This window comes from Canis lupus, chromosome 13 (genome assembly GCF_011100685.1).
Source record: "Canis lupus familiaris isolate Mischka breed German Shepherd chromosome 13, alternate assembly UU_Cfam_GSD_1.0, whole genome shotgun sequence".
NCBI lineage: Eukaryota > Metazoa > Chordata > Mammalia > Carnivora > Canidae > Canis > Canis lupus.
The window spans coordinates 23,001,336-23,015,653 of NC_049234.1; the positions used below are offsets into that span (position 1 = coordinate 23,001,336).

The 14,318-nt window shown below is 38.2% G+C and overlaps 1 protein-coding gene across 17 annotated transcripts in view; it reads right to left on the reverse strand.

Annotated features, from left to right (window-relative positions):
• TATDN1 (TatD DNase domain containing 1) overlaps positions 1-14,318 on the reverse strand; it is a 64,062-nt gene that overhangs the window by 25,336 nt on the left and 24,408 nt on the right. For all 17 annotated transcript variants that reach the window (XM_038555486.1, XM_038555483.1, XM_038555480.1 and 14 more), the window contains 5 exons: positions 12,953-13,096; positions 12,812-12,854; positions 6,784-6,869; positions 6,651-6,691; positions 3,941-4,017 (listed from right to left, as the gene is read on the reverse strand). In XM_038555486.1, the coding sequence (XP_038411414.1) occupies positions 3,941-4,017; positions 6,651-6,691; positions 6,784-6,869; positions 12,812-12,854; positions 12,953-13,096 (391 nt within the window). The remainder of the gene's footprint in view (positions 1-3,940; positions 4,018-6,650; positions 6,692-6,783; positions 6,870-12,811; positions 12,855-12,952; positions 13,097-14,318) is intronic.

A 14,318-nucleotide genomic window follows, 5' to 3' on the forward strand; every position in this document is an offset into this window, starting at 1 on the left:
AAGATTTTTCTCTTTGAGTAGAAATGCTTGCTTCAAGGCAACCACTATAAGGAGTGGTATCTTTCTCTAGAAGGCCTTCAGTCACCCTAATTTGGTCCTATTTATCACTAATTCTAAAACCCAAAGCCTCTCTGAGATTTTGCCTGCTAAATTTTGCTACTGTCTCCTCTGGGGCCCTTTAGTCTAAGTTGTCTATTACAGAAAGTCCAGTCTTGTTTCTTTGCTCTTACTGGTTTTCCATTTTGAATATGTAGGATTTTACTTTAGAATGATTTTAGGACAGGTTTGAAAGGGAAATGTGTGTCTAGTTTGCCATAAATACTAGCCTTTTTATTAGTGTTCTCTAGAAAAAAACAACTTAGTTTCAGCCAGCTTAACAGTTGATCAATATGAGTATTTTCAAGATAATAGGCTTGATATATGTACTAAATTTATAAATTAAATTAATAAATTATTAATTATTAATTGCATATTTTAATCTCTTGAAAAGAAATCATGCCTGACTTAGTCTTTTACTACATATATTCCATGATTGTAAAAAGTGATCTAAATACAGAAATATACCCTACCAGAAGAAATATTTTTAAATCAAAGCCAATTATATCTTTAATAAGGTTTCTCATTTAAGGGCGAGCAGCTACAGGATTCTGTAGTCAAATCTGAAACTGTCCCATTTTCTTGGAGGAAAATGTTATAATTCAATCCTTAGAAACCAGACTTTATGTCACAGTATAGACTCAATTACTATAAACTGAGAGTCAGATTAAGACTAGAATACATTGAATTTCAGAATAAGAAATACATTGAATTTCAGAATAAGAATAGAGATATTAACTGATTAAACATTAACTGAGTTAATATAGGAAAAAAAACCCTCATGTCATTAACTTAAAGCCATATCCTTATAAATTCAAGGTCATACAGAAATTTTTTAAGATGTATATTTCAAGTTGATGAAATACAGGCCTTCTACCCTCTTTTTTTTTTTTTTTTTTTTAATATTTTATTTAAAGTGCAAGCCAGGAGAGGGACAGAAGGAGAGAGAGAGAATCTCAGGCAGACTCCGCTGTGAGCATGGAGCCCAACAGTGTCCAATCCCACAACCCTAAGACCATGATCTGGGCTGAATCAACAGACGCTCAACTGACTGAGCCACCCAGGCACCCCATCATCTTGTCTTAAAAATCATTTCAAAATTAAAACAAAACAAAACAAAACAAAACCAGAAACACATTTTTTGGTGAAACTAGGAGATATTTCTCTTAGTAACAAAACTATAAAGCAGAAAATAGACAGTAAAATGATAAATGATCTCTGTTTATGTGCTAAGTGACTTATGTGCCATGTGCCTGCAAGGAAAGACTGAAGACAAGCAAACCAATTCACCCAAGAAGTTCTAGGAAATGGAAGATCTAGGTACTTAGGTTGTGATAAGGCAAGGGACTGAGTGAGGGCTGCTTTAAAAAAAGTAGGGAACAGAAAAGACAGAACGCTCAAATTACTTTTCAGGGAACTGGTGCAGAAATGACTATTTCTGCTTCCTAACCCTGGCCTGAGAGAGAGAAGGGGGGGGGGGAGAGGGGTGTGTGTACAGTCTCTGGAGAAGCTAAATCAAAGGCTGGACAGGAGAACGAGGAGTGCAGAGGAGTGCAGGGGTGAAGCACGGGGCTGCAAACAGCCCAAATGCTGACTGGTCGGTGAGGTCCTCTCCAAACTTATTCTGCTCCAGAACACAGGTACATTTATGAATCTCTACCCTGTTTTTCCAGCAGAAATCAGAGGATCCCTCTCTGAAGGATCCTGAAGGCAATAAGAATTGCCTGACATTTAAAGAAAGTCATGACAGAGACTAAAACAAAGAAGAAAAAGAAATTCAGAGGAAATAAAAGCATTATATGGCAAACAAAAAATAACTTTATAATTCATATCTTTAGAGAGAGAAGAAGATCTATCTGTATCTGTCAAACCAGATAACCATCGGGGAAAAAAGAACTTTCAGAGATTAAAACCAGAAGCTGGAAGTTTTATTAAAAAGCTGAAAAACATTTTTGAAAGAAGGGGGGAAAAGAGAGAAAATACAAGAGGAAAAAAAAAATGAGATCACAGTATGAGCCTGGGAGGTCCAAAGGAAGAACAGAGAAAAAAAAAAAAAAAAAAAATCCCAGGACTGACAGAGATGAACTTCTAGCTGGAATGGGCTAGTATAGAGTGCACAAACTCTGAATGACAAAGGCATCAAAATGCCTTTGTGAAGTCTGATAATACCAGAGGTAAAGAACTAAAATATTCCACCGGGAGAAAACAGTAGGTCAGAGGATAAAGATTAGGAATCAGAATAGCCACTGACTTACGTTTAGCCTAGAAATGGAGCCCTATAAAGTCTCATGAAAATTACTTCTAGTCTAGAATTTTATGCCCAGGAAAAATACAAGTGGAAAGGTTTGTTTTTCTTTCATTAACTATCCAGGCAAGCTTTCAAGAGCAGAATAAATTCATGTGAAACATGTTCTAGCAAAACAAAACTGACTACACGGGATCTAAATAAGAGTTCCATCGCCGAGTAGACACTGATCCAAAATGAAGATGGAAGGGTTAGGAACTGGACAGGTAATCTAGACAACCAGATTATCTAGACAGTTTTCCTCACACGGAAAAACAGACAAAGGCATTTTACACAATGGTTGGAAAGTGTGAAAAGGCTTCAAGCTTTGAAGAAAACCAAGTAAATAAACATGAGGAAAGTTGCTCTAGGGAAATAAAGTGGTGTATCTGACAGTTCAGAGGAAAACAATATTTTCAGACATAATAAGGGACACAGTAAAGATGCATACAACCTAAAATTCTGAACTCCGTACACGGACAAGCCTGTGGAGGAAAGGCTGCAGGTGGCAGGGCAGTGCTGCTTGTGAGAAGTAAGATGCTCACACACCTGAACGGAAACAGGGTGAATTAAGAGAGAACTGCACAGATGTAATACTTAGATTATATGACGATAAAAAGCAAGTGGGGGGGAGGTCTCTGGAAAAGCTGACTTACAGGTAGAGGGCATGGTGAGGAGACTGTGGCTACAGGTTTTTTAGAACTACTTTTTAATCCATTATTCATGTATCCCTTTCCATAGTGGTTTATAAATTATTAAGATATAGAAGCAGCATTTAGGACATATAAATAAGTCTGAACTCTGTAACAAATAATTTCATGGTTCTATTTTCCTGAGGTGATATTTTACTAAAAAATAATATAGTCAGCTAAGCAGTAGTTTTTAAAGGAATAAAACACTGCAGAGGGAAAGCCCAGGGACCCAGCTGTGCTAGCTAACTATTACTGGGTTTACAAAGTTTGGTGTGGTGTAACAGCAGAACGGTCAGTGAGCGTGGAGCCAGAGGACACTGGTTCTCACACTGTGAGTTACTTTATACCTGTTTCTTAACCTCTGTGAGCCTCAGTTTCTTGGCCTAAAGAGATCTATAAAATGATTATGTCATAGTAGGACTTGCCCCCTAGTCGGATATCACTTGTGTATATGCGTACACAATGCTAAGAACATGTATGTTTTAAAGGGATAAAATGACCTGAGAATAATTTGCATTGCTAGAGAAAGCTAGCTCCTGATCTCAATACAAAATTGTTTTCCATAACTGCAATACAGGGTTAATAGCTTATAACTTGCAAGGTTTTTTTTGTTTTTTGTTTAAGTACGCTCTATGCCCAAAGTGAGGCTTGAACTCACCACCCCAACCAAGATTAAGAGTCACATGCTCTACCGAGCCCTGTAACTTTCAAGTTTTAACTTGCAAGAGTAATATTGTATAATTTCTTACATACTTATTGAAATTTGCAGGCCAAGATCAATATGATAAATAAATACATTTAAATCTTTATCTGCGATTCACTGTAAAACAAGGAATCTACTTAATATAAAACAAACTTAAGGACCTACCAACCATTAAATCCTATATAGAGATCCAAGTCAATCAAGGCAGCTGCTGCTTCCTTTGTACCATCAAATGAATGCACCTAAGGACATACAGGTATAATTTTATTTAGTAATTACTTTCTTCAAAATCCTAAATAACACTGATAAGACTTTCTAAGGAAAAGTATAGATGCATTAGGGCTTTAAATGTGGTGGCCCCTACAATCTTTATTTTCAAATCCAATCTCACAATTAAAATAGGGCATCTCCAATGGTATAAGGCAAGAGGGGAGATGGCTGCCTAGACTTTCTCTCTGTGGCTGTGCTGATGGCTCTGCATCAGCATTACTGCAGTACCTCCAGGAAAGGGGACTGGAGGTGGGAGCCACATTCTCAGGCAAAAGCATGGGAAAAGAAAAGTTTAAAATGTTATAAAACCATGTAAAATGCAGATGTCTGGATGGCTCAGCGGTTGAGCATCTAGACGCCTTTGGCTCAGGGCGTGATCCCAGGTGTGGGGATCAGGTCCCACATCGGGCTCCCCACAGGCAGCCTGCTTTTCCCTCTGCCTGTGTCTCTGCCTCTGTGTGTCTCTCATGAATAAATAAATAAAATCTAAAAAAAAAAAAAAAAAAACCCATGTACAATGTATCTTAAAATGTTCAATTTTTATGTCATGGAATACTTTTTTCTAGAAGACAGATGACTTAAGGGACAAGTTTTAAGACCTATAAAGAGTTCTAAGAATCTCACTAAAAAAATGTAAATTATTACACAGTAATAATTATCTCAGTAGGCAAAAAGGAATGAAATGGTGGTGTTGTTCTTCAAATATATAGGGATTAAAGCAGTTTTTCACACGTTAGATATATTTATGTAATCAAAACAGTAACAACACTTCTTTAAATACACCTAATAAGTGGGGCACCTGGGTGGCTCAGTCAGTTACACATCCAACTCTTGGTTTCAACTCAGGTTGTGATCTCATGGGTTGTGGGATCAAACCCTATGTGGGGCTCGGTATGGAGTCGGCTTGGGATTCTCTCTCTCCTCTCCCTCGGCCCTTTCCCTGCTCATGTGTGTATGCACTTTCTCTCAAATAAGTCTTTTTTTTTAAAAAAGATTTTATTTATTTATTCATGACAAACACAGAGAGAGAGAGAGAGAGAGAGAGAGAAAGAGAGAGAGAGGCAGAGACACAGGCAGAGGGAGAAGCAGGCTCCATGCAGGGAACCTGATGTGGGACTCGATCCCGGGTCGCCAGGATCACACCCCAGGCCAAAGGTGATGCTAAACCACTGAGCCACCGGGCTGCCCTAAACCTTTTTAAAAATAAATATATAAACACACACACCTAACAAGTGATGTCATTAATATATTCATACAGCATCCAGAGTCTGAATCCACTATGAGTAACATGCTTCTCAAAAATAAAACTGTTACACAGCTGCCCAGAAGGGTTTATTCTTCCCCTTAGCATTTCCAGCTGACTAGAAAATATATCATCCATCAAAATAATTTTAAATAAGACTCTTCATAAACCATTTCAGGAAATTAGTTTTATTTTATTTGGTGATCTCTCTCTCTTTCTAAGATTTTTTAAAGTAATCCTACACCCAGTGTGGGGCTTGAACTTACAACCCCAAGATCAAGAGTCACATGTTCTACTGACTGAGCCAGCCAGGCACCCCTTGGCAATATCTTTTTTTGATAAAAGTCAAATGTTTAGGTTGGATTTTTTGCTGTTAAGTAAATTTTAATTTAGAAATACAGCAAATGGGCTAAGAGGTAGAACCATTAATCCCAAGGGCATTAATGAAAGCCTCTAAGCCTCTCTCAGTTCCCAAGTACAGTTCCTAAAGGATAAACTGCAGGGCCAGTAAACAGTAGATAAAAATGTGTGCTGTAATGCAGAAAACATTATCACTAACAGTCTGTGAGACATGAAGCAGAGGCTACAGACTGAACAGACAAAAAGCTATAAAAGCAAAGCAATGTGGGTATACAGTAAGTGCTCAGGGCACTTACTCTTAACTTAGTTGGACTTAGTATGACTGTTTTATATGCCCGGATAATAGCTTTCCTGCTAGAGACTAGTGAGTCGCTCCTAAAATTACAGGTGAAAATTTGTGCCTCTGAGCATTTTTCTGAGGCAGATTTTCAAAAGAATCCATGATCCAAAAACGATTTAAGAAACACTGCTTTGGATGCCTAAGCTAAGTGGGAGGCAGATATTATTTATGGGAACTAATTGAAATGACCACACAGAAGTAGAAGCAAATTACAGAAAGGAATGTCTCTAATCAGAGTGATAATAGTAAATGAATACAGTTGGCAAGAAATTAAGAAGGCAAACCTGAAATGAATATTAAATACTTTATTAAAATTAGTTTATATTTTGCTTGGAATTTCAACTGAAAGACACTGAAGAATGTCTGATGGAAGAGGCAGAGAAAAAGTTATCACTCACCCTACTAGAATGTAGGAGTAAATTCATGGGGTTTTCTTGTGAACAAAGTCTTTATCATTCTTCTACTTTCAACAAAATAAATGTAATTAAATCAGTGTGATTTATGTCGGTATCACATCTGGCCCAAGATCCTATAGTAAAAGTCTGTCCTCCAATAAGAGGGGTAAGAATATTTATTGCTGATATATGGATTACTTCAGAGGCCAACCTGGGTCACAAGGAAGCCTCTGTGCATCACCTACTAAAAACAACTCTTCTACTTACCACTCCACCCACACACCGGTCTCTGTTTCTTTTCATTATATCTGTGAATTAAAAACAAACAACTTTTGGCAAATACCTTGCTTGATTTCTGCAAAATTCTTGAATTCTAAATGAGATTTTAGCTTTAACTCACCCAAAAATTCAGCATGTGAGTTCCGACAGTGAAGAAACATTGGTAATTTTGTTTGTTCTGCCAGTTCAAACTGTTTTTCAAAATATCTGCATAATGCCAAAAAAAAAATTTCCTTGTTAATTTTATTTTAGCATGAGAGAAATAATTATGTTAACTATTCTAAGGAACTTTTATCAGTCTTGAGATTATAGGACAGAAGTAGTGAACTCAGACATTTAAAACACATCTGGCTTAGCCAAAGGCTTTTCTAACACACAGCCTCCTTTGGAAGGGATACTTCATTTTCTGGGATTACAAAATTATTTTTAAAAATGTTTCTTAGCTTTCCATTGTAACTGGTGGGTAAATTAGGTAGCACTTTACTACTGGATCACTAGAATTAAAGAGCTGTAATGTGTAAGTCCACAGTGATGGGAGCTGCTCCTTCAAATAATTCCTTTTAACTAGCTTTCCCACCAAACCCCAGCAAAAAAAGCAGACACCCTCCCATCACTTGTGGGATCCCCTCCCTGCAGCATGTGTTGGAGGGGAAGAATTACACCACCGGCCTCTAGCCCAGAGCTGGCTGGGCACCCTCAGTCACAGTCAATTCGCTCTAGTGAGAGGCCAGGCAAAGCTCTATACTCAGTGTTTGCTATGTGCTGATATACAAGAAATTACTACCACTAAACACAAGGATTTATTAAATAAACAGCATAAAAACTATTTTTCAAAGAAAAATTATGTGATAAAATGGCAGCCCTGAATGTTTGGAGAATACTTTATAAAAAGGTTTTTCAAGTGCCACATGCCATAATCTCATCTGACCCACAAAATAACCCTAGAATAGGACAAGAGCTGGTGTCAGAGGATGTAGGACCTCATCCAAGATCATAACGTGACAAACTTGCAACCAGAATTCAGTGCTCTAATTCCAGGTCCCACCCAAAATGACTATAGGTTGTGATATTTCAAAGAAGCCTTTCTGGCCCCACGGCATAATGACAAGCGCCAGATGTAACAGCGCTGGGAGGAGGGGGTAAGTGGGGGTTCCCTGTCTTCTCAGTGCAGTGCTCACTCATTCTCATTCATGTTCATGCAGTAAAGATGAAACCAGAAGTTAGATAATAAATTTATTTTCCTATAGGAGTTTACCTCTTCTAGGCACCTTAGTTTTAGGGAACACTTTGTGTTTAAATTCTTTTTTTTTTTTTTTTAAGATTTTATGTATTTATTCATGAGAGAGAGAGAGAGAGGCAGAGACACAGGCAGATGGAAAAGCAGGCTCCATGCAGGGACCTGATGTGGGACTCGATCCCGGGACTCCAGGATCAAGCCCTGGGCTGAAGGCAGGCGCTAAACCGCTGAGCCACCCAGGGGATCCCCTGTGTTTAAATTCTTTTGCTATATATTCCTCTGTCTTGTCTCCTTGAAGTACAGGACAATCATTTTCCTGGAGTACCCTTTCCTTTTGTACTCTTGAAAATGCTAAAGTTTAAAATTAGAAACAGAGGCGTCTGAGTGGCTCAGATAAGGTTAAGCATCTGCCTTTGGCTTGGGTCATGATCTCTGGGTCCTGTGATGAAGCCTCACATGGAGCCCGACCACTGGGTTCCAGGCCCAGTGGGGAGTCTACTTCTCTCTCTCTCTCTCTGCACCCCAACTTGTGCTCTCTGAAATGAATAAAATATTTAAAATTAAAAACAGAAGTGTACTTCTTAAATAGTTTTCATAATGTTGGTGGTCTTTGTCTTTATTATCCAATATTTAGGCTTTTAAATCACCTTTTCACAGTCTGCTAGGCTAGAATAAGGAAAAATAATTTTAGTTTTCACAGCGTAGGAAACAAATGAAATCATGAAAGAAAAGTCACTATTTCCATAATCTCTAAAGTAATTCAAATGTCAGCAATTAAGTGTGCTCCAGTCATTACGTAAACTTTACCATGTATCTGACTTCTGGCTACACACCACACACACACTCTGCTTCATGCTTCCCACTCTACTGGAATCATTTCTTTCACACACAAAATTCTATGTACAAAGCCACACAACCGAGCCACAGATTTATAGAATCTAATGATCACCTTGGGAATAAGCCTACCCCTCATAGCAGGCAAAAGTACAAATTATGAAAATAACAGATGTTTCAAGCAATGTGCCTCCAGAATTTTGCATATGAGAAAAGAAAGGTCCATGCACTCAAGCTAGCTAGGTGTCTTGAGGCCAATTATTCCTAAGGACATAAATCGAGGAAAACTGGTACTTGACATTAAGTACCTATTGCCTTTAAGGAAAAAAACCCCATCATGGTAACTAGAAACAGCCTAAGTCACAGGGTAGGAACTGGCACCTATCCAGAGACTTCTCTGCTTTTGTGTTTTATCTTAGTTTGCATATGAAAAGCACCGTTTGCTAGAGTTAGATTTCTCCTTTTAGTGAAGCTGCAATTTGCTTCTGACTATATTACTGCTTCTTACATTTTAGGGTCAACAATAACTAAGGGCTTGAAAAGGTCAGCTTCAGAGTCACTGTTAGGAATTCGGATCCAGGCAACTCCAAAACGCCCGCAATGTTCCAGCAGCGCAGCTTGCAGCTTAACTGGCAACGAGCCCACCTCTAGGCTGGCTGAGGACAGGGATGGCCTCAATCTCTCATCTCTGAGGTTCCCTAAATCCCCAAATGATTAGTTTGAAATCTTGTCTGATGTTGGATTTCTTTTTCAAAAACAGAGACCTGCACAGTATTAACATTTTAAAGCCCCAAGAAAAATTCCACAGCAAATTCCTCCCACTTGGAAGTGAACTGAGTTCTAAACTTGCAACAAGAAAAGGGAATGTAGCATCAGGCAAAGAAACTGAAAACACAGGGTATGTTTATCCACAACAAAATCAGTCTTTTCCCTTGTGTTCATGCTTTTCGGTTTTTTGCTCTTTAAAAAAATACTTTTCAAAAGCCCCAAAGAAAAAGTATATCCTGTATTTTCTTTAGAATGAAAATATTTCTAAGAATAACACCACAACCACAGTGTATTGAGCACTTACTTGTGCCAAGCATGTTACTATGGGGTTTACATACCAAATGTTAAGAAAGGCAGTATTATCCCCATTTCAACGATGAAGAAATTGAGGTCTACAAAGAGACATACAGCCACCAAATGGCAGTTATGATTCAAACCCAAAGCTGTTGATTCCAAAGAGAACCACCCTGCACACTTATGTACCACCTTTACTTACCGTTACGTCTCAGACAGTATTTCTAGCCCAGTGTCTACTGCACATTAGATCTGTCTTGCCTACTAATCCATCACACCACTGTCTATTTTTCTCTTCTCATACATCTTTTTCCTGACTGCATTTTTACTTAAAAAACAAAAACAAGTCATACACTGGTTAATTGTCCCAGATGGTATAAAACAACAGCTTAAAATCTAAATTCTTCCAAGAAAAGATCCAACAGCAAAAGCTGAATTATAGGGTTTTTATCCATGCTGCTCTCCAGGAATCAAAAACACCTCTTCTCCTTATTAAAAACTCAGTGAACGAGGTGCCTGGGTGGCTCAGTTGGTTAAGTGTCTGACTCTGTTTTGGGGTCAGGTCATGATCTCAGGGTCATGGGATCTAGCCCCATGTGGGGCTCTGTGCTCAGCACAGGGTCTGCCTTCCTTGTCTCTCTGCTCCTCCCCCTGCTTGGCTCTGTCTCTCACACTCTTGCTCGCTCTCCATCTATTTCTAGAGTAAATAAATAAAACCTTTAAATAAAAAATTAAAACTCAGTGAACATTTATGGAGTACCCACCATGTGCTGAGAGTACTGTGCATGGTGCTACGGGCACTACAACATGAGTGAGACTGGGTATGTGCCTCTGCAGACCTCAGACACTAGTCTGCTGTGGGATGGGAAGGCGTAACATAGCTGTACTTCTAGGACAACATGAGAAAGGCTCCAACAAGTACTACGCACTGTGTGTGTGTGTGGGAAAGGAGCTGCATGCTCTGAGCACATGCTAGGGGAAAGAGGGAGCAAAGGGGTATTTGCTTCCGTAACAACAATCCAAATGGGATTCTACTAGTGTGCTTTTTACTAAATCATTTGATGTTTTGTTTGATGTTTTAACTTAAAAATCTCAAGTTGAGCCACCCATCTTTTTAAAATTTATACCATACTTTAGTTTGTCCTTAACTTTATCTACTCTGGAAGAGGCCTAGCTCACACCCCCTTCACCTTATTAACAAAGTCCTTTCCTAACTCCCCCAGAAAGTCCTTCCCTCCTGTTGTCATATGCCTTTTTGTTAGCATTTCAACCCATTTTAATTCTTTATGTCCTCTCATCAGAACCAAGCCTATTCTTTGTATCACACTAAGGAGACACTTGATAATCATTTACTGAATGGAGTTTAAACTCTCTAGTACAGATCAATACCTGGGCAGTTGGCATCTGTGTTCAAGCAAACTATATCCTGCTATACATATTGTTTTAAGTTCTGATCTTCTTTTTCTTTAAGATTTTATTTCTTTATTCATGAGAGACACACAGAAAGAGTCAAAGACATAGGCAGTAGGAGAAGCAGGCTCCTTGTGGGGAGCCCAATGCAGGACTCAATCCCAACACCCCAGAGTCATGATCTGAGCCAAAGGCAGACGTTCAACCACTGAGCCACCCAGGCGTCCCTTACGTTCTGATCTAAAGGTGATGGTGGAAATATCCTCAGAGCAGTAAAACAGAATTATCAATGTTTACATTAAATACAAAAAAAAAAAAATGAGTTTAAGATATTTAGGTTGCATTTTAGAATCAGTTTAAATGCATCTATCTGGATAAAAGTCTGTGGGCGGGCAGGCAATCTTGAGGGACTCTGCCACTGTCGTTGATTGTCGCACCCTACACAGTCCTGTTTGCTTCAAGAGGTTCATCTTGGCCAAAAACAGACTCTAAGATGGAGGAATTAAGATATGTGGGCTTAACCTAAGAAACATAAACAGTCAACTATTTTTTTTATTTTATTTATTTATTCATGAGAGACATAGAGAGTGAGAGAGGCAGACACACAAGCAGAGGGAGAAGCAGGCTCCACACAGGGAGCCCGACGTGGGACTTGATCCTGGGAATCCAGGATCATGCCCTGAGCCAAAGGCAGATGCTCAACTGGTGAGCCACCTAGGCATCCCTATTTTTATATTTAAATATGAGTATGTGAACTTTTAAGGTAAGTCAGCTGATCTATAATGATATTCAAGGGAGGTTACCTGCTAGTAATCATGCGAATGTCCCTGAAAAACACAGCATCATGTCACTAAACAGCTCCAAGAGGATTTATTCTAACATATGTCACCAAACAGCTCCAAGAGGATTTATTCTAATGTTTTATCTCCTGGATAATTAATACGTTGTTTTTGAAATGCAACAAAATGCTCATGTCTTAAATTAAGTCTATGACCTAATTTTCCTTTTTGGCCTGTAACACTACCCACTGGTATGCTGACAGGAGCTCCAACTAAAAGGTATAGACAGTGAGTTTTGGAAGTCTACAAGGCTTATGAACTTTGGGGTTTTCTGGGAAGCCACCACTCTCCGCATGACTCCTATGAAAAGACCCCACATTCTTAGTTGACAATATCCATTGCCCAGCAAGAGTAAAACAGGTTCTTCCTGCTTTGGTGATTGATCCTGTAATCTCTCTTTAATACTCCTTGCTCTTAAATCATGCCCCCATGAGTGAATTTAAATCATTTCATTGGAATGGTTCATGCATGAATACATTCATTAGGCAAAGAACAAAAGTCTCCATCATGTAAAACTCATCCCTTATTTCTACTATTAAAATTAAATTATATGATTAATCAATTAGGAAGGATGTTTCCATCTCTTATGAATTCCATACATGCAATTCCAGTATGCATGGAATTTGTTTCACTTAACTTCTGATATACAAAGGAAAAAATAAAAAATCCTGATGCTTAATCCAACTACATTCTGAACGGATAAAAGCTATTAAAAAAAATCTACTCAAGATTTTGCGATAATTTCTGAAGTCAATAAATTTCCTTACTTGAGCTGAGTATCTCTGGGACAGAACTGTAGTCGGTCAAAATCTTTAAAAGATAAAAAAAGAACCAATAAGTACTCATTATCTTTAGTACAGAACAAATCACTTTCAAAGTCACTCTTAACAGAGTAGGTTGGCACTTACCCAGTCCACACTCTCCTATTGCTACAACTTTCCCCTTATTGTTTTCAGCAAGGTTTAACAATTCCATTAAGTAATGATCAGGGTCATTCTTTTCAAATTCATCACATCTGGTAGGATGACATCCAACTGTACTGAAAAACATATCTAGCACAAAATAATGTCTTAGGATTATTTTCGAAATATTTTCCATATTATATTTAATATACAAAAATGATAGAACATCAAATAATTTCAACTGGTTACTTTTTAACAATAGTCATAAACTACCTGAACTACAAGAACTACATAAGCTTAATCATATAATAATTTTTGGAATATCTTAACAAAGCAGAACAGGAATATGAAAATTGCCTTAACATATTTGTAAAAGGAATTAATTCAACTCTTTCCAAAGCTTGGTATTTATTGAGTCTTGTAGAATGGAGAATTCTCTTAGGAGAATGAAATGTCGTAACTTAATTATATCTTTTATATTTACTATTCACATCACTGTCTTGTTTCATCTATTCAATATGGTAATTATATATATATTTTTTTCTTCCCCTTAAAAAGGGTGACTCAAAGAGATGGAAGGGGGATTTGTTTTTCTAATAAAAAATAAAGTTCACTTATTTAGAGACATGCAATTATTTGATAGCTGTAATTGTATGGAACACAAATGTGAAGTCAAAAAGGGCTTCGAAGTGGCTTGCACCTGAACCCATGAGAGAGGTGGGGACCATCCTCAGCCTTTTCAACAGATGTTTACACACATGGAGGGAGAGGTTTTAAAGCAGTGAGGACGCAGGTACAGGAAGATGAGTGATGAGGGCTGACAAGGGAGATTCAAGAACTTTTAAAAGCATATCTCTTGGGCAGCCTGGGTGGCTCAGCGGTTTAGCGCCGCCTTCAGCCCAGGGCCTGATCCTGGAGACCCGGGATCGAGTCCCACGTCGGGTTCCCTGCATGGAGCCTGCTTCTCCCTCTGCCTGTGTCTGACTCTCTCTTTCTCTCTCTGTGTCTCATGAATAAATAAATAAAATCTTAAAAAAAAAATCTCCTCCTCTCATTAAAGAAAAAAAGCATATCTCTTTGGGGGTAAAAAATATGGAAGACAATATTTTTATACCCCCAAAGGCATCTGAGAAGATGACTACTTTTATCTTAATCACTAAGGAAAAATGTCAGTGGATGCTGAAGAGAAGTATGCATTTTTGAAAGCTTTCCATAAAAAATAACTTTTAATAAGTAAACCAGTAATTTGAAAAGTAACACAGAAGGCCTAACTCTTCAACATCTAGCACAAGAAGCATGCTTGCCAAAAAGCAGAACCAAAAAGAATTAGGTAAAATGAATGCCAGATAAAGGAGATGTTTTCTTTAACTAG